Source organism: Nasonia vitripennis, chromosome 1 (assembly GCF_009193385.2).
Source record: "Nasonia vitripennis strain AsymCx chromosome 1, Nvit_psr_1.1, whole genome shotgun sequence".
In the NCBI taxonomy this organism is placed as follows: domain Eukaryota; kingdom Metazoa; phylum Arthropoda; class Insecta; order Hymenoptera; family Pteromalidae; genus Nasonia; species Nasonia vitripennis.
In genome coordinates this window covers 9698183-9718370 of record NC_045757.1, presented here as the reverse complement: position 1 = coordinate 9718370, position 20188 = coordinate 9698183, and the positions used below count along the sequence as shown (strand labels likewise).

Sequence of the window (20188 nt, the reverse complement as noted above, 5' to 3'; positions counted from 1 at the left end):
AGATTGTATTTTGTATCGTAAAAATAAAATTTTCCTATGTTTCTAATTGTTATCTAACAAACACGTTTCCCTACTGAGACTAAAAAAAATTCAATCTGTATGTCTCTTTTATAGCGCTAATCCTCCTATTTTATTATTTTTTGATACTCAACATTACTTTCAATTTTTCTTTTACAAATTCAGAAATCCATTTCGATAAACTTCCTCACATTATATGCAATAACACGAAGGCGATTCCGGGCATCGGAAACACAGTTAAAAATGTTCTATAATAACATGAAAACTTTCATTCAGAAACTCGGTCGAGCAACGCAAAAAAAGAGCACGCAATACAACGATGGTCTTGTCGCACAGAAGCTGATGTTTCATGTCAAGGAATCGTCCTATCGAGTCCATGCGCTCCGCCTACACGTATATCGAGCCGTCCCAGTTACGCGGAGACTCGCAACTACCGGCTGCAACACAGTCTACATATCTATGCTGTCGTGTGCTTACGACTTGATGAGGATAATTCATTTGTTAAGTCGATAAGCCGGGGCTAACTTCAGTCCTCGGGACGACTCTCCGCATACGTCAAATGCCAATGCACGAGCTCTGCGATCCAACGAGGGAAAAATCGTGTACTCGCAGAGAAACCGCAACGATTCAAATCGCTCTGATTTTAACAGTCTCGGAAATCGATAGAGTGTGAAGTATGTGCCAGAGATGACCTGCGAGTGTCGTTGACATGGAGGAAGACACGTGGGACGTCGAGTCGTCGAAGTCTTCCGGCGACGGAGCTCACGTGCGTAGTCGTGCTAAGAAGCATGTTTACGACGAGAACGAGAACAAGAGACGACGGGATCTCGCGAAGAGGTTACGCCGCGATCCGCCGAAATCGTACGACAGGTACACTTGAACTGGCAGGTATGCGGAAGCACGATTTTCACAACTTGTTTGCGTTCCGTTGAAGCTTCGGGAGGAAAGATGAAGTCGAGTTTTTCCGACCGCACGCAAAGTTTCTCAGGAAAAGCGGGGAGAAGCAGGAAACGGCGGAACCACTGGTGAACGAGATGTTTGTTGATATTGTGAAACGTTGCACAGCCGACAGTGTTTTCATTTCTCTCTCGTGTGACACGCCGTAGACCGGGTTGCTGGAGAAGCAAAGGGAGATCGATGCGAAGGTATTCAAACCCTTCTTCCATGTGCCGGAGGTCAAAGATCCACCGTGTGAAACGCCGAGAAAGAGTTGGTTTCTGAAGCAGAGACCATTGAAAAGTAAACGTTAAAATGCGATGCTTTCTCCTATCTACTGTAATATTATTGTTTATAAACTACAACAGCTTTGTACTTTTGCACTATCGTGAAGTCTACGTGCAACCGAAGGGCAAGGTTTTGGAGATGGAATCGACGAACGCGTCGGTGAACAAGCCGGAGCCGCCAGTTTTTGCCGATCAATTAGAGCTGATAAAAAATCTGCTATCCAATCCAGACATCGGCTTCTATTACATGATCTACGCCGTTGATCGGTCTTCGGAGTATTTCAATCCTTATGCGCTCAAGTAAAGCATTGTGCAATTATTGTTCTGCTGCACGTAGTATAGAAACCTAATTTGTCTCAAACAATCTTAGAAACTAGTGAGATTTTTAGCATAGTTATCGATTAGTTCGGGCTAAAACAAAACTGACTTTGTAGAGTAGTGCCCTACAAGGAAGTCGATAAAGTATACATGACTATTGGCTCCAATGGAGTTACGCAGTACGGCCCGAGCGAAATGACTTTCACGCCTATCGAATTATGGAAGCGAGAGTACAAATACTATTTACTTCTCACCAAGGTATTGGCTGTTTTTTTCTTATTTCAGTAGAAATAGATAGCTTTTAACTAATTTTCATCGTGAAAAGTAGATTAGGACCTTTGAGATTTTTCGAAAATGGAAGTCGTTTTACGTGTGGAGGAAGACCGTCAAGTACAATAAAATCAGGATCGCCGTGAACTACATCAACAAGAACCTATTTTTCTGCGACGCGATGCTGTGCAGAGCTTTGATCGAAATCAGGGCTATGTGTAGCGTTTTTTTGAACTCCTCACTTGTGGATACATCCAAAGTCGAGAAACTCCCCCTATTCGATTTTGTTGAACTGCAAGTTAGTGTTATACTCATACTTGTGCTAAAAGGTAAATGATATCATAATGAGATTTATTCACGTGAGTATTTCCAAAGTTTGCCAAACTAGAATCCTTGAAGGAAAGGATCAAGGAATTCAGGACGTCGGCTGTAAATATTTTATACGACGCTTGCCTGAACTCTCTAGCAGCCGATGGGTTTACACCAGACGATTCCAACATAACGATCGAACAGACTGCTCTTGGTAAAACGGGTAAATTCGTCGAAATTTGTATTTCTTGAGTCTCAACATTCATTTAAGTCTATGGTTATCAATGAGTTTTTCTATCTCACCGCGATAATTAGGTGGAAAATTTAGGATGCCAAAGGACGGCGTATTGAAGATGAGCTACATAGAGCAAGCAAAAAAGCGAGAAAAATGTTCGCGACTTTCTTGGTAAGACTAATCCCTCGTCGACTCGTACACTTGCGGATTGATCCAAACATATCTCTCATTTCGGAATTTACAGCTTCATTCACGTCGTTGATTACTACCAGTTAGCTATGATGCAGACTCTTCTACGAAACACTTACACTGAATTACTAGAGGTTCTCGAAGATCATACTATGTACTTGCCACCTGCTACGGAATATGAAAATGCCAATGTTGATTATACGCTGCAGTGTAAGAGGCCATCGAATCACCGGATACAGGTACGAACGATGATTCAATCGCGAGACATTCGATCAATTATAAAACGTATACTTATCGAACACAGCATCCATATTTCGTGGTGGACGTATTGATAAAACCCGAAAATGGAATCGTGTTGGATCCGTCGGAAGATATTTTCTGGCATGTCTTAAACACCTTGCAATCGATGTGGGAAGAGAGCTTACAGCAGATTAACCCATTACTCTCTGACGAGATCTTTCATCCGTTCACCAGGTTCGTATAAGCAATCGAGTTGCGTAAAGCTATAAGGTAAACAACGAAGCGTCGTTATTTAGCATAAAATAAAATTTTCAGACCACTGATAAACAATAGAAGGGAAGAACCAACGTGCGGTGACCCACCGAACGTTTTAACCGTATTCAGCGAAGATCCAAAGATGATGGATTTCAAGGCGAGATTTAAAAATACACTCGAAGAGAATTTCAACGCAGTCAAGAAGTACTGCGATCGCTTCGCGCACATTTATAGCTTCTACGAGGAAGACACGAGCTTCGACGAAAGCGCGATTCGCGAGAACGAAAAATGCGACATTTTTCGCAAATGGTGCGAGCGCTACCGAACCGAAGAGGAAGAGATCAACGGTATCGTCGAAGTTCAGCCTCTTGGAATTTTTCACATCCAGCTTGAACGCTTCAAAATTTCCGCATTGCCGGCGCCCAACCAAAAACAACTGGTCCTCGCCGATGTTATGCCGAAGTAGGTGTTTCATGTTTTTCAACTAGTTTCAAAGCACTTGCTTCCATATGAAAGAATTTAATCACTACGTTTTCGATATAGACTCGGTAAACTACGCGTCGATGCTCTGCAAGAAGAAGCAACGGAAGCTATCGACTATTTGGAATCCGATCCGGTATCCACTGACGATTACGTGGAGTACATAAAATTCGTGGATCGAGCACAACAGAAAGTCGATAACATGGAAGCTCAACTTGATTACGTGAAAGAGCTTTACGATATCATGGAAGAGTACAAAATTCCCGTACCGACGGAAGACATGACGAATTATTTGGTAATCTTATACCTTTTTTACATTGAAATGATATTTTTATTGGAAGGGAGAATTGATTTTCATTTCGACCTTAGGGAATCAGCGTTCATTTCACCACTTTGCGACTCTCGGTTGACAAGCGCCTCGAGGAGAGAACGAAATTGATAACCAAATTCAACACGCAAATTCAGAAAGACATAGGCGTTCTTATCGATAAAATCCAAATGATCAACGACGAAGTAACCGTAAGATTTCTTTTCCTTTTTACACAGATTTCAAGAAAGCAAACGACATATCTCGATGTAAACGGTACTTTGTTCAACTATATAGGAATCCTGGCTTCTCGAGCCCGAGAGTAACGCCGAAGTCTGCCTGGAAACGCTGAAGGATCTCAACGATCGGCTAACCGACTGTTCGAATCTCGCGAACGACTATCGCACCCACCAAAAGACCTTCAAAGTCGAGATGACGCGCTTCGAAATTCTCGATCAGGTGGTGAACGAAGTGAAACTGCGCATACTTCTATGGGAGAGTCTTGCGACGTGGGATGACACCGTCGCCACCTGGTACGAGACTGATTTCGAGACTCTCAACGTCGAGGAAATCACGGCGTTCGTCATGCGAAACCTCAAGAATATCGTGCAGCTGGAGAAGGGACTGCCCGAGAACAATATACTGCCGGCATTGAAAGGTAAATTCGTTTTAATGGAGCTTTCGCGTTTTCATTATAAATCGCCGACAGACGATCGACGAAACGTATTCTTAGACATGTGATTTCATTTTTATTTGTATTTTTTCTATGTTGTTATTTTGAAAAAATAATTAATGAGCAATTACACTATAACAAAACTAATTGGTGATCGCGCCCATTTCCCATAGAAAAAGTCGAAACAATGAAAGACAAGCTCCCGACAATTGGCTACCTGCGTAATCCGAATCTCCGCCCACGTCACTGGCTGAAGATCGAGAACCTCTTGAGCCACAAATTCAAACCCGACGAAGCCACGACTTTGCAGGAACTGGAAAAGCTCGGAGTCTTTAAGTACCCGAACGAGTTGATGGAGATCGCCGGAGCCGCGAGTTCCGAGGCGGGGCTAGAGGCAATGCTGAAAAAAATCGAAGATGCCTGGAAGAGCCTCGACTTCGTCGTTTTGCCCCACAAGGAAACGAAGGACGTGTTCGTGCTGGGATCTCTGGAGGAGGTTCAGACAGCGTTAGACGATAGTAACATATCGATCCAGACTATAGCAGCGTCGAGGCACGTGGCGCCTATTAAGCCCAGGGTTGACGATTGGCTCAAGAGGCTGGAGTTGTTTGGAAAAACTTTGGTGGGTTTCTTTTTACATTTTTTAGTGTTAACCTAATTCTTTCTGTTCTAATCGATTGCTTTTTTTCCGCTGCAGGAAGCATGGCAGTATTGCCAGCAACAGTGGACATATCTCGAGGCTATCTTCTCGGCGCCAGACATACAGAGACAGCTTCCCATCGAGTCCAAGCTCTTCATCGTTGTAGATAAGTCGTGGAAAGAAATAATGAGAAAAACGGCCAAGGTTGGTGATGATTGTTATTTTTATTTTCCTCTATACTACGAAGCAACCGAATTATGGATTATACGTTACAGATGCCGCTAGCTTTAGAGAACTGTACACAGCCAGGTTTGTACGAGCAACTCCTGGAAAACAATCGGAATCTCGATCAGATTCTGAAGTGCCTCGAAGCGTACTTGGAGACGAAGCGAATCGCATTTCCCCGGTTCTTTTTTTTGTCCAACGATGAGCTGCTTGAAATTCTGGCACAGGTATAAAATGGAATGTCAGCGTTGAATAAAGTTAGTTAAAACTGTAAACACGCGGTATTTGTACGCGATATGTTTTCATTATAAGGACAAGTAAATATAGAAAAACTCAATTAGTAGAACAAGTCACGCTCATCAAGACACGATCTCCTATCCTCAATTTCCGCTCTTTCCCAGACAAGAAATCCTCACGCCGTGCAAAGGCATTTGCAAAAGTGCTTCGACGCGATATTTCGGCTGGAATTCGGTGCGAGCGAAGCTGGTCCGATGGGTCAGAAAAAGCTGTCAAACGACATTGTTGCGATGATTTCACCGGAGGGCGAACGCGTGGAACTCGGAAAGGGTTTGAAGGCACGAGGTAACGTGGAAGACTGGCTGGGAAAAGTCGAGGCCGCGATGTTCGCCAGTTTGAAGAAGCGAATGAAGGAGGCTATGGTGGATTACACGAAAAACGGGAGGCAGACTGTGCTGTGGAATTATCCGTCTCAGGTTATACAAAGTTTTGCACTGATGGTTTTATTCAAATTGCGGCATTTCCCCAAAAATTACACGTTGATTTGCTGAATATTTATCCGTTATTAGATAGTCCTAACTGTGTCGCAAATATATTGGACAAAAGATGTGCATATGAACTTAGAATCCGGAGAAAATGTTCATCTGAATATGAAAGCTTTCGAACAAAAATGTTACGAGGTAAATAATATTTTGTTTATAATTTTTAATAATAGACGCTGATTGAAAACTAAACTGTTCGTCGATTTTCTCACCATTTTTAATTCGAAGAATCTCAATGAACTGGCAGCAATGGTTCGCGGAGAACTGCCAAAACTAGTACGCGACGTCATTATCAATTTGATCACAGTCGACGTGCATGCCAGAGACATTATCACGGTTCTTGTGGAAAACAAAATATCATCAAGGTGGAATAAAACCAGCAATATTTAAGATTTTATCATCCCTACTTTTAATGCACAGAATAGTATCTCGTAATTCGCGTAGCGCAAGCTTCGATTGGATGAAAGCTCTCCGATATTACTGGGACGAAAGCGTAGACAACTGTCTCGCAAGAATGAGCAACGCCGAGTATACTTACGGTTACGAGTATCTCGGAGCTCAAAGGAGACTTGTGATCACTCCCTTGACCGACAAATGCTACCTCTGTCTCATGGGTGCACTGCAATTGGACTTGGGTGGAGCACCAGCTGGTCCAGCTGGTACAGGCAAAACAGAAACGACCAAGGACTTGGCGAAAGCTCTGGCCATACAGTGCGTTGTGTTCAACTGCTCCGAAGGACTCGATTATAAAGTAGTTTACAACCTCAAATTAACATTCGAAAATTCGTGAGACTATTATAACAGCGATTCAACGTAAATAGATGATGGGTCGATTCTTCTCCGGCCTCGCCACATCCGGTGCTTGGTGCTGCTTCGATGAATTCAATCGTATTGACATAGAAGTACTTTCCGTCATCGCGCAACAACTTATCACAATACGCAATGCTAAGGTCGCTCGAGCCAAAGAGTGAGATGATCGTTGTGTAAATTTATCCGATTGAATGACAAACACATTTTTGTAACTCACGAGTAGATTTATGTTCGAAGGTCGTAAAATCAAGCTAGTCAGATCGTGCGCAACATTCATTACCATGAATCCTGGTTATGCAGGTCGTACCGAGTTGCCTGACAACTTGAAATCGCTGTTTCGGCCGATTTCAATGATGGTACCTGATTACAGTAAGAATCGTAATTTTCAATTAATCCAAAGGTTTCTTTTAAAAAACGGCAGTTACCTCACTTTGTCCTTTAGAACTCATTGCTGAAGTTACACTGTACTCGGAAGGATTCGAATCCTCGAAACCTTTGTCCAAAAAGATGACACTGCTGTACACTCTCTGTAGCGAGCAATTGTCACAGCAAGATCACTACGATTTTGGAATGAGGTTCGAACACCCGGATCTTCTAAAAACGCGATCGATGAGTGTACAAATTACTGATTGTTACAGGGCAGTAAAGAGTGTGCTAGTAATGGCGGGAAGCTTGAAGCGCGAAAATCCTGATAAGAAGGAGGACGTAGTTCTCATAAGAGCCTTGAGAGACAGTAATTTGCCGAAATTCTTGGCAGACGATGCTGAGCTCTTCCAGGGCATTCTTGGTGATCTGTTTCCGGGAATCGAGATTCCCGAGGAAGACTATGGCGTTCTCCAGCAGACGGCAGTAACTGTAAGAATGATATCTTCGACGTGTGAATATTTTTCGAGTGTTAAAACGTTTATTTTTAACGTCAGATAATGAAAGAAGCTGGACTACAACCCGAGGGCTGTTCCATCAAAAAAGTCATTCAATTGCACGAAACGATGCGCGTGAGACACGGTGTCATGTTAGTTGGGCCCACTGGTTCTGGCAAGTCTACAGTTCTCCGCGTAAGTGCCTCCAATTTTATAGTAGGTCGTGAATATAGCATGTAAAAGTTCCATAGCTTTTTTTAAATTTCTAGACGCTGCGAGACACGTACACCAGACTTCACGAAATGGAGGTCCCTAGTCCATATTACCGAACGGTACACATGTACGTATTGAACCCTAAAGCCGTGACCATTGGAGAACTCTACGGTGAAATCCATGCTGCATCGAACGAATGGCACGATGGGTTATTGGGAGTCATAATTCGTCATGCATGCGGGGTAATACGTCGTTTGAGAATGCGCTTTTTACTAAAAGAACTATTATTTACTGCTGTATGTATTATGAAAGATATAACTTTTCTGAGGCAGGCTACAACGGACGATCACCAATGGGTCGTCTGCGACGGGCCAGTCGACGCTGTCTGGATTGAAAATATGAACACCGTGTTGGACGACAATAAAATGCTGTGTCTGGCGAATTCCGAAAGAATAAAATTCACACCGTACGTCCACATGATTTTCGAAGTAGCTGATCTGGCGCAAGCTTCTCCGGCTACAGTGAGCCGATGTGGTTTGTAAACAAATACCGTTTTTCTGTTTATTGCATCCCCGTATTAATTTAATTGTGATAATGACGACAGGTATGGTTTACCTTGACCCAACGGAATTGAAGTGGTTACCGTACGTGAAAACGTGGATAGCCGACGTTTCAGAAAAGTTAGAACGACGAGATGTACCGATTTTGCTGCTGGAGCTTTTCGAAAAATATGTAGAGGACGGATTTACGTTCTTCAAAAAGTACTGTGACCACGCCATGTCTCAGGTCCGTCTAAATGTTTAACGCCGATTAATTTCGCGCATAGAAAAATTTCACATTCTTCAGAAATCGTTACGTTCATTTGACAGGTTGACATCAGCAAAGCCAACATGTTGTGCGCACTTCTCGAAAGCATAATTTTGGAACCAGGCGCCATTGACAAAACCGCAGACTCTTCAAAAGTTAAAACCTTCGTCACCCAAGCTTTCGTATTTTCCTACATGTGGGCAATCGGTGGAAACATCTTGGACAATTCTCGCGAAGCTTTCGAGCTTTTTGTCAAGGATCAATTCGAGGAGAATGCAGACGCTCGGTTGAATTTAAAAACTAATATTTCTTCATTCTCCTCTGAAATTTACTAATTATCTGCATCAATCGCAGGATACCGTCATCGGGTGACTTATGGGGACTTTTCGTGAACACTTCGGATCGACGTATGGACGTTTGGTCAAAACTCATGCCAACTTTCTCCTACGATTCAGAGCAGCCTTTCTTCGAAATTCTGGTTCCTACTGTGGACACTGTTCGGTTCGGCTACGTCATGCAAAAATTGATCCAAGTCAACAAGCCCGTGCTTTTCACTGGCGGCACAGGTAAACATTTACTCTGCGCACAAATCATGCGTTCGAGCATCGTATATAACAAATATACAAAATTCTAGGCATCGGCAAATCCGTGATCGCTAAAATGGTTCTCAATACCTTGGAAAATACGGGCGATTGGGTGCCCATAGTCCTGAACTTCTCGGCGCAGACGAGCAGCGGCCGGACGCAGGAGATCCTCGAGCTGAAGCTCGAAAAAAAGCGAAAAACCGCAATAGGTGCACCGGTTGGCAAACGGGTCTGTTTGTTCGTCGATGACGTGAACATGCCGAAATTAGACAGCTACGGATCGCAACCGCCGATCGAACTGCTCAGGCACGTTGACGTAGTTTTCGATGAGATAATTTATTAGAGCTTGCAACGTTGCGCCATAAACGCGTGCAATATTGCGATCGGCACGAGTCTGAATGAGATTTTAGCGACGACGCTGCTGAGTATTTGCCAAGTAGATATTACGACTTGAAATTCACGCTTGATTGTTCCCATTGCAACTGCAGGCAAATCTTGGACAGCGGAGGTCTTTACGACAGAGACAAGCTTTTTTGGAAAGACATCCAAGACGTCGTGTTGACGACAGCTTGCGCCCCACCAGGAGGCGGGAGAAATCCACTGACAGCTCGGTTTGTCAGGCACTTTGGAATGTTGGTCATTCCGGCACCGACGGAGGATTCCTTGAAATCAATCTTTAGGTAAAGACGATACATCTGAATACTTCTCAGCGAAACATCGTGCGACATTTATTTTTCTAATTGAAACAATTTTAAACAGGTCCATCATGAGAGGTTTCTTGAAAGACTTCACGCAGCCGATTATAGACATCGGAGATAGAATCGTAGGTGCCGCAGTTGAAATATACGGCAGAATAGCCGAGGATCTACTGCCGACGCCGGAGAAGAGTCATTATATTTTCAATCTCCGCGATTTGTCGAAATGCATCCAAGGAATTTTGCAAGCCGATTCTTCCATAGTCCGAGAAACCAAGCAGATGCTGAGGTACAACATTTGTAGTATGAATAGATTTTACGGAATAAATAAAATCGACTGTTTTCAAGGCTCTTCTACCACGAATGTCTGCGAGTCTTCCACGACCGTTTGATAAACACCCAAGACAAGAGCTACTTCTACCGACTGCTATCCGGCATCTGCTCGCACAGCTTCAACGACGAAGTGGTCCCGCTTCCCGCGGAGGAAATCATCTCGCAACCTCCTCTCCTTCTATTCGGCGACTTCCTCGTCTTCGGAGCTGAACGTGACCAGCGCGTCTACGAGGAAATCGTGGACATCGATCGAGCCAAAAGTGTACTCCAGGACTATCTGGACGACTACTGTATGGTCACGTCGAAAGAGATGAGTCTGATCTTCTTTATGGATGCAGTGGAGCATCTCTGTAGACTCGCGAGGATCTTGAGGTCCGAAAGGGGAAATGGACTACTGGTCGGAGTTGGCGGAATGGGAAAGCAGAGCTTGACCCGACTCGCCTCACACATGAACGGATACCGGTTTGTTTGGAAAATTCGCTTGTGTCTATACACTTGTTTTATTCGATATATAAGCAAAATGAAAACTCACACGAAGACTATTTCTTGAACAGCTGCCATCAAATAGAAGTAAGTCGAGGCTACGACAAAAACTCTTGGCACGACGATCTGCGAAGATTCTACTTCAGACCCGGCGCCTTCGCGGAAGCGGCTACTTTTCTCTTCACGGATACACAAATCGTCGTCGAAGAATTTCTCGAGGATATCAATAACACTTTGAACTCGGGTAGGCGGAGGATGGATAGAAATTATTTGTGTCATCGAGAACTCGCTTATGGGATAAACGATAAAATTAGTTCCTTTTTTCGCAAAAAGGAGAAGTTCCGAATCTCTTCGAAGCGGAGGAATTAGAAAGAGCCATCATCGCTACACGACCAGCGGCCAAAGAAGCAGGAATCAGCGAAGGCAACAGAGACGCGATCTATCAGTTTTTCATTGGTCGCGTGAGAAATCACCTGCATTTGATGCTGTGCATGAGTCCAGTAGGAGATGCGTTCAGGTCTACACTTTGTGTATCAAATTAATTATGTAAGATTTAATTAAACCCGAATGTGTTTAAGCGAACGACGATTTAATTTAGGCGTCGCTGCCGAATGTTTCCTTCTTTGGTGAATTGCTGCACGATCGACTGGTTTTCGAAGTGGCCTAACGAGGCCCTTCTCTCCGTTGCTGTCAAGTCGATTAGTTCCGTGATCGTCGACGACGAGGCAAAAGTTCATTCCCTCGCTTCTATTTGCGTTTTGATGCACGAGGTAATAAAAAGTTTAATATACCAGGTGGAAAATTGCATTTATCTAAATCGCAAAAAAAATCAACAGAGTGTCGAAGATGCTACAGTGCGATTTTTCGAAGAGATGAGGAGGAGGTATTACACAACGCCCAGTAGCTATCTGGATCTGCTGAAGCTTTATCTGAGTACACTCGGAAAGAAAACTATGAAGATTGAGACGATGAAAAGCAGAATAGCCAATGGCCTCAATGTAATTATCGAACGTTTCTTCGTTAAAAGACAATCATAATTTGATGTTAACGATATGAATCGACGTTTCTAGAAATTGAAAGAGACCAACGAAATGGTAGCCGTGATGAAGCAGCAATTAATAGCACTGGGGCCACAATTGAAAATCAATTCGGAGGAAGTGTCGAAACTGATGAAAATTGTCGAGAAACAGAAAACAGAAGCCGACAAAGTCCGAACCGTCGTCGCCGCCGATGAAGCAGTGGCAAAGGTTTTAATCTCGCAATATAACTGTAATTTTCAATCCATCCAACTTTGCGACTTTATCTACATTGCATGTGCGTTCCAGGCAAAAGCTGACGAAACCGGCGCTCTAGAAGCAGACGCAAGAAAGGATTTGGAAGCTGCACTGCCTGCACTGGAAGAGGCTCAGAACGCCCTTGCAGCGCTCAATAAAAATGACATTAACGAGATTAAGGTCTTCAATAAGCCACCGCAATTGGTGCGCTTCGTTATGGAGGCGGTTTGCTTGCTGCTCGGCGAAAAGTAAATTGAATCACCGACATTTATACACAGTTTATTTCTGCGCTCAAATTAATGCAATTGAGACTTATTTTTCGTTTCGATTCGATCCGTGAATTCATTTCAAAATCATCCAAAGCCGCGAATACGCTCGCTTTAAATTTAGTAGGATACCTCGCTCCTCGATATAAACACGGCGAGCCCGAATCGAACGTTTTTTGCGCCTTCCACTTCGCAGAACGAACTGGCAAACGGCTAAATTAGTTCTTGGAGATGTCCGCTTCCTGGACCGGCTGATGGCCTACCCGAAAGACGAAATCAGCGACAAGCTTCTGAAAAAACTGCAAGAGTACGTGACTCACAAGGATTTCCAGCCCGACATCGTGGCCAAACAGAGCAAAGTGTGCAAATCGATTTGCATCTGGGTGAGAGCGATCGACGGTTACGCCAAGATCTTCCGAGTCGTTCAGCCGAAACGTCAGAGGTGAGAAAAAAATGTCCATGTATGCACAGGATGAGAAAGAAAAAATGTAATTGTTGGGCTGCAAAATTGAAAAGTCGCATTCGAACGTGATTATCTAAAAGGCTGGAACAAGCGGCGAGCGAATTGCGAGCTATCGAGGAAGTCCTTCACGCGAAGCAAAAAGCGCTCGCTGACGTCGAGAAGCAAATCAGAGATTTACAGAGTCAATACGATGCAGCGGTTAAGCGTCTAGGTGATCTCGAGTACAATATCGCATTGAGCGAAGCTCGATTGGGCAGATCCGGTAGATTAACGTCGGCTCTGGCTGACGAAGAAGTTCGATGGATCGAGGAAATGGAAGTGAGTTTCCTCTCACTCCTCTAACAATTTGAAAATTTATCCAAACAATACTTCACATCGATCGGCAGGAATTCGACAAAGAAATCGGCAACCTAACAGGCGACACCTTGGTAGCAGCCGGTGGTCTAGCTTACCTCGGAGCTTTCACGAGCGCCTATCGCGAACAGCTGCTCGGTATCTGGTTATCGCGTTGCCGCGAACAGAATATCGATACCACGGCAAACTTCAGTTTGATCACCGTACTTGCCGATCCCTACGAGATTCGTATGTGGAACACGTTCGGGCTACCGAGAGACCAAGTCAGCACCGAAAACGCGATCCTCGTGACGCAGGCTGGCAGGTGGCCCTTAATGATCGATCCCCAAGAACAGGTTTTTAAAACGTTATATTACTTGTTTGTATAGGTATTAGCTGTTAAGTAAAAACAATGCTTGGAATCGTTAATAGGCGAATCGCTGGATTAGAAACATGGAAATGCAAAATCAATTGAAGATTTGCAAGATGACCGACTCGAACTTCATGAGGCTCATGGAAGCTTGCATAAGAACGGGAGCTCCGATACTGCTTCAAGAAGTCGGCGAAACTTTGGATCCGAGTTTGGAGCCGATATTGCTGAAGCAAACCTTCGTGCAGGTGAGATTTAATGTTGAAAACTGAACATTAATATGATTCACTTTCGGGTTGGAATTTTATAGGGAGGAAGAACAATCATTCGACTCGGCGACAATGACGTGGAATACGATTCCAATTTCCGTCTGTACATCACTACGAAAATGGCGAATCCGCATTATCTGCCTGAGATTTGCATCAAAGTTACGATCGTCAACTTTACCGTGACCCCGAGCGGATTAGAAGATCAATTACTGGCGTAATAATATACCTCTTAATAATAATAACCGAGTATTAAACGAATAAGTAACATTCCATAAAAATTTCAGAGACGTCGTCCGACTAGAAAAGCCGGAGCTCGAGAAAATGCGCAACGAGCTGATAGCCCAAATAAACGCCGACAAGACTCAGCTGATGAACATCGAAGACAAGATCTTGACTCTACTATTCAGCTCCGAGGGCAACATCCTGGACAACGAGGAGCTGATTGAGACACTGAACGAAAGCAAAGAGACCTCGGCGATTATCGCGTCGCGTCTCGTTGAAACCGAGGCCACCGAGGAGGAGATCTCCGTCGCTCGGGAGAAGTACCGAAGCGTAGCGACGAGGGGCTCGGTACTGTACTTCGTCGTGGCGAATCTCGCTGTCATCGATCCGATGTATCAGTTTTCGCTGAAGTACTTCAATCAGGTACCTAATGAATGAAAACGAAATATCGGATTCTATTTAGAGGGAGTTTTAAGAGTTCGCGCGAATTCATTTTAGATCGTCAACAATGTCATCGAAACGAGCGAGAAGACGAACGATCTATCCAAGCGTTTGCTTATTCTCTACGACGAGATAACTCTAGCGGTTTACACTATCGTGTCACGTGGACTGTTCGAGCGACATAAGATTGTCTTCAGTTTTATGACGAGCGTAGCGATACTTTTGAACGACGGAATTATCAATTATACGCAGTGGAATTTCCTACTTCGCGCTCCCGAGCAGATAAAAACGGTAGGCCAAACTTCCGTTCGCATCGTGACTGATTGTGCGCTGATAACTTTTACGATAACTCTGTATCCTTCTGTATCTATAAAACAGTGATGGCTTTTAACGATTTTCCTCTTACGCTGCAGGCGAAAAAACCAGACTATGCAACTCTGACCGATACCATGTGGAATTCTGCCAATTACTTGGCAACGAATTTCCAGAGCTTCGAAAAGCTCATGTCTGACGTGTTTAGGAAAATCCCACTGAGAATAGAATACTACGAAGAAGTACGTTGGGAAATTATTTTTTCACTCGGTGCAGACGTAAACATTTGATTGATGTGCTCTGATACTTGAACAGGAAATCAATATCCTGCCTAGTAACAATGCCAAAGCTCAACACAGTTGGAACACGCTCCTCACCGACATCGAAAAGCTCATGTTGCTAAAAGCTCTGAAGGAAGAAAAGCTAATCTTCGGGATCACGGCGTTCGTGAAGAAGAATCTTGGCCAGAAATTCGTTGAGTCGCCATTGATATCTCTTCAAGTATTGTATGCTCGATCATTCATTATCTTGTGTATAAACTTATGAAAAATTCGGAAAACATCTAAACTATAACGCGCCCAACTAGGTATCCAGACACGTCGAAGGTCACACCCTTGGTCTTCGTCCTAAGCACCGGTTCGGACCCATTCAGTTCCTTCCTGAAGTTCGCCTACGAAATGGGCTTCTCGGATAGGTATACCAAAAGCACAATTCACCCAAAGTAAACTAAAACGACGCGTGAAGAAAAAACGTCTTTCAGATACGAGTCGATATCCCTGGGTCAAGGCCAGGGTCCGATAGCCGAAAGCCTCATCAGGCGTGGCTGTTCGAATGGTTCCTGGATCTTTCTTCAGAACTGTCACTTGGCCACATCTTGGATGCTGTCACTTGAGAACCTCGTGGTCGAGATCGTAGAACAAGCCGATTCGGTGCACGAGGACTTTAGGCTGTATCTCAGTTCAATGCCCAGTACCGCGTTCCCTGTCTCGGTTCTTCAGAACTCGGTCAAAGTGACCAACGAACCACCCAAGGGACTCAAGGCTAACGTTAAGAGGGCGTTTTTCGAGATCGACGAGGAGTTGTTCGAGCAAAATGGTTCGTTCATTTATCTTCTTGTATGCTTGTAATTTCGATTAATCAAAAAATTCAATTCGGTCTGTTAGAACTGGAAGAAAAATGGAGACGCATGATCTTCGGAGTCTGCTTCTTCCACGCGATCATACAAGAGAGAAAGAAGTTTGGCCCGCTGGGCTGGAACATCATCTACGAGTTCAGCGACAACGACAGGGAATGCTGCTTGTTGAACTTGAAAATGTTCTGCGTGGACGGTAAAATACCTTGGGACGCTTTGATTTATACAACAGGTGAGAGATTAAATATTTTTCCATACAAATATTTCAATGTTTCATAATACTATACGATGTTTACAAACGTCCGTTTATACAGGTGAAATCACTTACGGCGGAAGGATCACGGACAATTGGGACTTGCGCTGCTTGAAAACAATATTGGAGGGCTTCTTCTCTCCAAAAACTCTAGATCCAGGTTTAGTTTCTAATATACGTTATATAAATTATAGTAGTGAGAAAAAATATCGACTGTTCATTACGAAACTCTAGACTACGTTTATTCACCGTCTGGGACGTATTACTGTCCGTCTTACGAGAGCCTTGACGAGTACCGCGAATTCATTGATGATTTTCCAATAATAGAAGACCCGGAAATCTTCGGGATGCACGAAAACGCTAATATTGCTTTTCAAGTAAAATTTTATACACATTCTAGAAATTCATTTCACATTAAATCAACATTCAATTTTACAAAAATTTCGTATACGTGTGAATTACATCAATAACGAGAATTACTGAAATCATATTAACGCAGCTAAAGGAATCTAAAACGATCGTGGAAACGATAATGGACGTTCAACCGAAAGTTGGTATCGGAAAAGAAGGAAAATCCGAGTCGGAGATCGCTTACGAGCTGGCAGATATGATAATGGAAAAAATCGCTCTCAAAATAGATATCGACATGTGCAATCCAAAACATCTAGATGTACGTGCTTCGTAAAAATAATAACAATATTTTCCGTTTGATTTTAATGTAGGTATAACTTATCGCCAAAAATATCCTACATTATTTCACAGAAAGACAGCGCGGGACGTTTGCCGTCGCTGACAGTTGTTTTGCTGCACGAAGTTGAAAGATACAATATTTTACTGACGAGAATTCATTCATCTATGGAAAATCTGCAAAGAGCGATCAAGGGATTTGTTGTCATGTCCGAGGAACTCGAAAACGTTTTCAGGTCTCTTGTCAATAATCAAGTAAGTTTGACAAAGTCGTATGGACGTTGAGTAATCGATTGCATTTTAAATGCGTGTTTACAAAAATATTTGAATTTCAAACAGGTGCCTCAAATATGGCATAACATGAATGTTTATCCATCATTGAAAACTTTGGGAAGTTGGATAAGAGATTTAGAGCTTAGAATCGATTTTATACAGGTAAAGATTAAACGATCCTGGAAAATTTTCAAAATTACGATGCAATATTTAGAAAGCTGTTATTTTTAACCCAATATTTGTGCTCGTCTTAGACTTGGTTAACAGACAAGAAACCTGTTTCGTTTTGGCTGTCTGGTCTATCTTTTCCACAAGGATTCATAACTGGCATGTTGCAAACACATGCTAGAAAATACAATATCCCAATTGATCATCTAAAATTAGACTTCAAAGTCACAGATGTAGTTCTTGATCAAGAAGATATTGAAACGGCTCATAAAGAAGCAGGCAAAGAAGTATGCCGAATAAAATTATTCCTGATTATACGAGAAATCGATTTCAGTTATAGCCAAGTAATCACTAATTTCGTTCTAGGTTTCCAGTATTTACAAAGACTTACAAGTACCGCAAGATGGAATACTTGCTCATGGGCTCTTTGTAGATGCTGGCAAATGGGATACTAAATTTAAAATCCTAGTCGATGCAAGTAGAGGAGAGATGAATCCTGCATTACCAGTTATACACATTCTTCCAGTACTGACTCTGCCAGAAAATGATCCCAGATATGTTTGTCCACTGTACAAAACAAGCATAAGAGCTGGAGTTTTGTCAACTACTGGACACAGTACAAACTTTGTAATGCCCGTACTTCTTCCTTCTGCTCGAAAACAATCCTACTGGATACTCAAAGGCACAGCCTTGTTGATTCAAGTTACAAACTAGGAATTAAATGATTTATTTGTTAATTGAAAAAACTTGGCAAAGTTATGCAAAACATTAATAAAGTATTTATATTTAAACAGACTTGTTACAAACCTTTCATTCAAGAAATACAAAATCGATAATGCCAAACACACTGAATATGGAATAATGTATGTAATATTAATGTTGATATCACTCAATAAATTAATGTGTCAATGGTGTAAGTAAAAAAGCATTCTGCATGAGTTTAACTCAACTAATAACAAACAAACAATACCAAAAAAATACTATTCCACCTTAAGACTTCTATTCTAGTTTAGTAGATTTTGTTGCTCAGTTCTCTCTGTTTCCTTGCAATGACAATCGAATGATAATTGTAATCATCCTGATCTATAGTCCACATCATGATCATATACATTGTTAATAAGGAAGCAAGAAGTAATCGATCAAGGCTGAAATGCATACATAAATTATTGATATTTTTGTAAGTTTAATTTTTGAGCTCAAATTCCATTATCATACCTCATCAATGGATAAATCCATAAGACCAGGAGGAAGCCTGTAAAGCTTGGATGTCTCATGTGCATGAAATATCTCTGCAGTTCTCGAGATTTGACAGCCATTGGGCGAGGTCTACCAGACATTTTGTAATACACTTGCTTTATTCCTGCTAGTTCTGAGATATCCATCATAACGCAACCACTGTAGACTATACACCAGCCAATTACATGAAAGGCACTTATAAGAAACCAGAGTTTGCTGTTTTCTGATGTGCTGAAATTCCAAATTGATGCCCATGGTAGCGGTTGCCATTCAGAAACTAAGATATGCAGAACTGCTGCACTACTGGCATTGTAGACACTGCGCTCAATGTCTTCAATATTAAATTTATAATAAAAGTCTTTGACAGAATCACTGGCCATCACAGAGTGTTGCAGTATAAAGGCACTCAGTAAACTTGCATTGATTAGCAATATCCATAACGTTTTGAGGACTAGACTCTCTTCTGTAAACATTCGGAAATAATGACATAAAATTTTCAAAATACAGGGCACTTTCAATGATGTCGCTCAAGCTTACCTTGTTGCAGTACACTGCTGTCGTATTCAATTGGTTTCGACAAGAAATAGGTGAAATTACACAGCACGTAGAAAGTGTATAAAAAACTAGTGGTGCATACAGCAATTCTCAATGCTTTGGAGATCATTTTCAACCCAGAAAGAAAAGAAAAAGATGTAAAAAATAAACGAAAACTCTACGAACAGCCGTCAACAATATTATTCTGCAGTCGTTATTCACGTGCCGTGCTAGATTCCAGTTTTGTATACATAGTTCAGGGGGAAAAAACACCGTTTATTTTAGGTTATGTGCCGTGCAACGGCCAACACACAGCTGCACACAAGCAACGACCGACTGCGTTCGTGTGTTTACATAAAACCATCATCTGCACTTTTGGAATACGCAAACAGGTTCTCGGCGACGTAATTTTATACGTAGCGCCAAGGTGATCGCATGCCTATATATGTATAGAATTATCAACTCAAGCTCTTTTCGTGACTGATATATTGCGCAAGCTAATGAGAATCTGAATGAATATCGTTCGATTCATCGTATTAATGAATGAGCCCGCTCGCTACAAATATAACACATAAGATGGATCACTTTTTCTCATACAGCGCGCAAAACGCAATAAAAAATTTCCACACGATAGCGATCGGTATTTGCGGATCAAGCTAAATCGAGCATAAATACCTATATAGCGAAAATATTTGACGCTGAGAGTGGCACGACAGCATAAATAAAACATATGACGTTCCGAAATAGCTCCGAATAGCGAGAGCCTCGTATGCATAACAATGAGCTATATAGCGTCTCTCTCGATCGTCAACGATAACAAAAAAATACACACAGCGCGCAGTTCCCCCACCGAAAACAAAGCGTCATCGGGAACCACAGGCTGATCGTCTCTCGCGAATGAATTGCAATTTCAAACGACGGTCGCGTCACGCGCGCACACAAACAAAATTTAAAAAGCCGCTCAAAAAAATTCATCACGAAAGATGTCAGCTCGGTCGCGTCGTCCGCG

The 20188-nt window shown here is 42.6% G+C and overlaps 2 protein-coding genes across 4 annotated transcripts; one reads left to right on the top strand and one right to left on the bottom strand.

Annotated features, from left to right (window-relative positions):
- Window positions 46-18387, top strand: LOC100120193 (dynein heavy chain 6, axonemal). 2 transcript variants are annotated; one of them, XM_031925243.2, is made up of 60 exons: window positions 46-888; window positions 953-1043; window positions 1125-1257; window positions 1349-1541; window positions 1676-1817; window positions 1888-2127; window positions 2205-2361; window positions 2454-2544; window positions 2618-2801; window positions 2867-3036; window positions 3118-3519; window positions 3601-3832; window positions 3907-4056; window positions 4142-4502; window positions 4691-5139; window positions 5215-5361; window positions 5433-5609; window positions 5784-6095; window positions 6189-6299; window positions 6390-6526; window positions 6606-6912; window positions 6983-7128; window positions 7195-7340; window positions 7414-7546; window positions 7610-7826; window positions 7892-8026; window positions 8101-8286; window positions 8377-8578; window positions 8649-8830; window positions 8914-9137; window positions 9206-9417; window positions 9486-9741; window positions 9924-10115; window positions 10195-10419; window positions 10479-10925; window positions 11018-11190; window positions 11280-11463; window positions 11545-11716; window positions 11783-11944; window positions 12017-12193; window positions 12272-12468; window positions 12683-12928; window positions 13030-13267; window positions 13336-13638; window positions 13715-13900; window positions 13963-14135; window positions 14206-14566; window positions 14642-14875; window positions 14998-15138; window positions 15212-15402; window positions 15483-15590; window positions 15657-15991; window positions 16060-16260; window positions 16343-16441; window positions 16516-16658; window positions 16781-16951; window positions 17044-17223; window positions 17308-17403; window positions 17496-17696; window positions 17776-18387. In XM_031925243.2, exons 1-60 carry the CDS (start codon window positions 728-730, stop codon window positions 18121-18123), a joined length of 12270 nt encoding a protein of 4089 aa, XP_031781103.1. In that variant the 5' UTR covers window positions 46-727; the 3' UTR covers window positions 18124-18387. The 2 variants fall into 2 exon arrangements, with proteins under 2 accessions (XP_031781103.1, XP_031781110.1); XM_031925250.2 differs by lacking the exons at window positions 16516-16658; window positions 17044-17223; window positions 17308-17403; window positions 17496-17696; window positions 17776-18387 and having other exon boundaries at window positions 16781-16884.
- Window positions 16648-20125, bottom strand: LOC100116697 (nurim homolog). Of its 2 annotated transcripts, XM_031925399.2 has the most exons (4): window positions 19855-20125; window positions 19183-19296; window positions 18625-19108; window positions 16648-18554 (listed from the first exon to the last, which is right to left on the bottom strand). In XM_031925399.2, exons 1-4 carry the CDS (start codon window positions 19952-19954, stop codon window positions 18419-18421), a joined length of 834 nt encoding a protein of 277 aa, XP_031781259.1. In that variant the 5' UTR covers window positions 19955-20125; the 3' UTR covers window positions 16648-18418. The 2 variants fall into 2 exon arrangements, with proteins under 2 accessions (XP_031781259.1, XP_001604338.1); XM_001604288.6 differs by having other exon boundaries at window positions 18166-18554; window positions 19183-20036.
- Between the last annotated feature and the right edge of the window lie 63 nt (window positions 20126-20188).

What these genes read in the sequence shown, in the direction of transcription:
- LOC100116697 (XM_031925399.2), bottom strand. Translation starts at nt 19,954, where the DNA reads ATGCATACGAGGCTCTCGCTATTCGGAGCTATTTCGGAACGTCATATG. An exon ending in CAGCAGTGTACTGCAACAAG is followed by an intron (nt 19,109 to 19,182) that starts GTAAGCTTGAGC and finishes GAATGTTTACAG; the next exon opens with AAGAGAGTCTAGTCCTCAAA. An exon ending in TGGATTTATCCATTGATGAG is followed by an intron (nt 18,555 to 18,624) that starts GTATGATAATGG and finishes TATGCATTTCAG; the next exon opens with CCTTGATCGATTACTTCTTG.
- LOC100120193 (XM_031925243.2), top strand. Translation starts at nt 728, where the DNA reads ATGGAGGAAGACACGTGGGACGTCGAGTCGTCGAAGTCTTCCGGCGAC. An exon ending in TGCTTGCTGCTCGGCGAAAA is followed by an intron (nt 12,469 to 12,682) that starts GTAAATTGAATC and finishes TCCACTTCGCAG; the next exon opens with AACGAACTGGCAAACGGCTA. An exon ending in ATAAAGAAGCAGGCAAAGAA is followed by an intron (nt 17,697 to 17,775) that starts GTATGCCGAATA and finishes ATTTCGTTCTAG; the next exon opens with GTTTCCAGTATTTACAAAGA.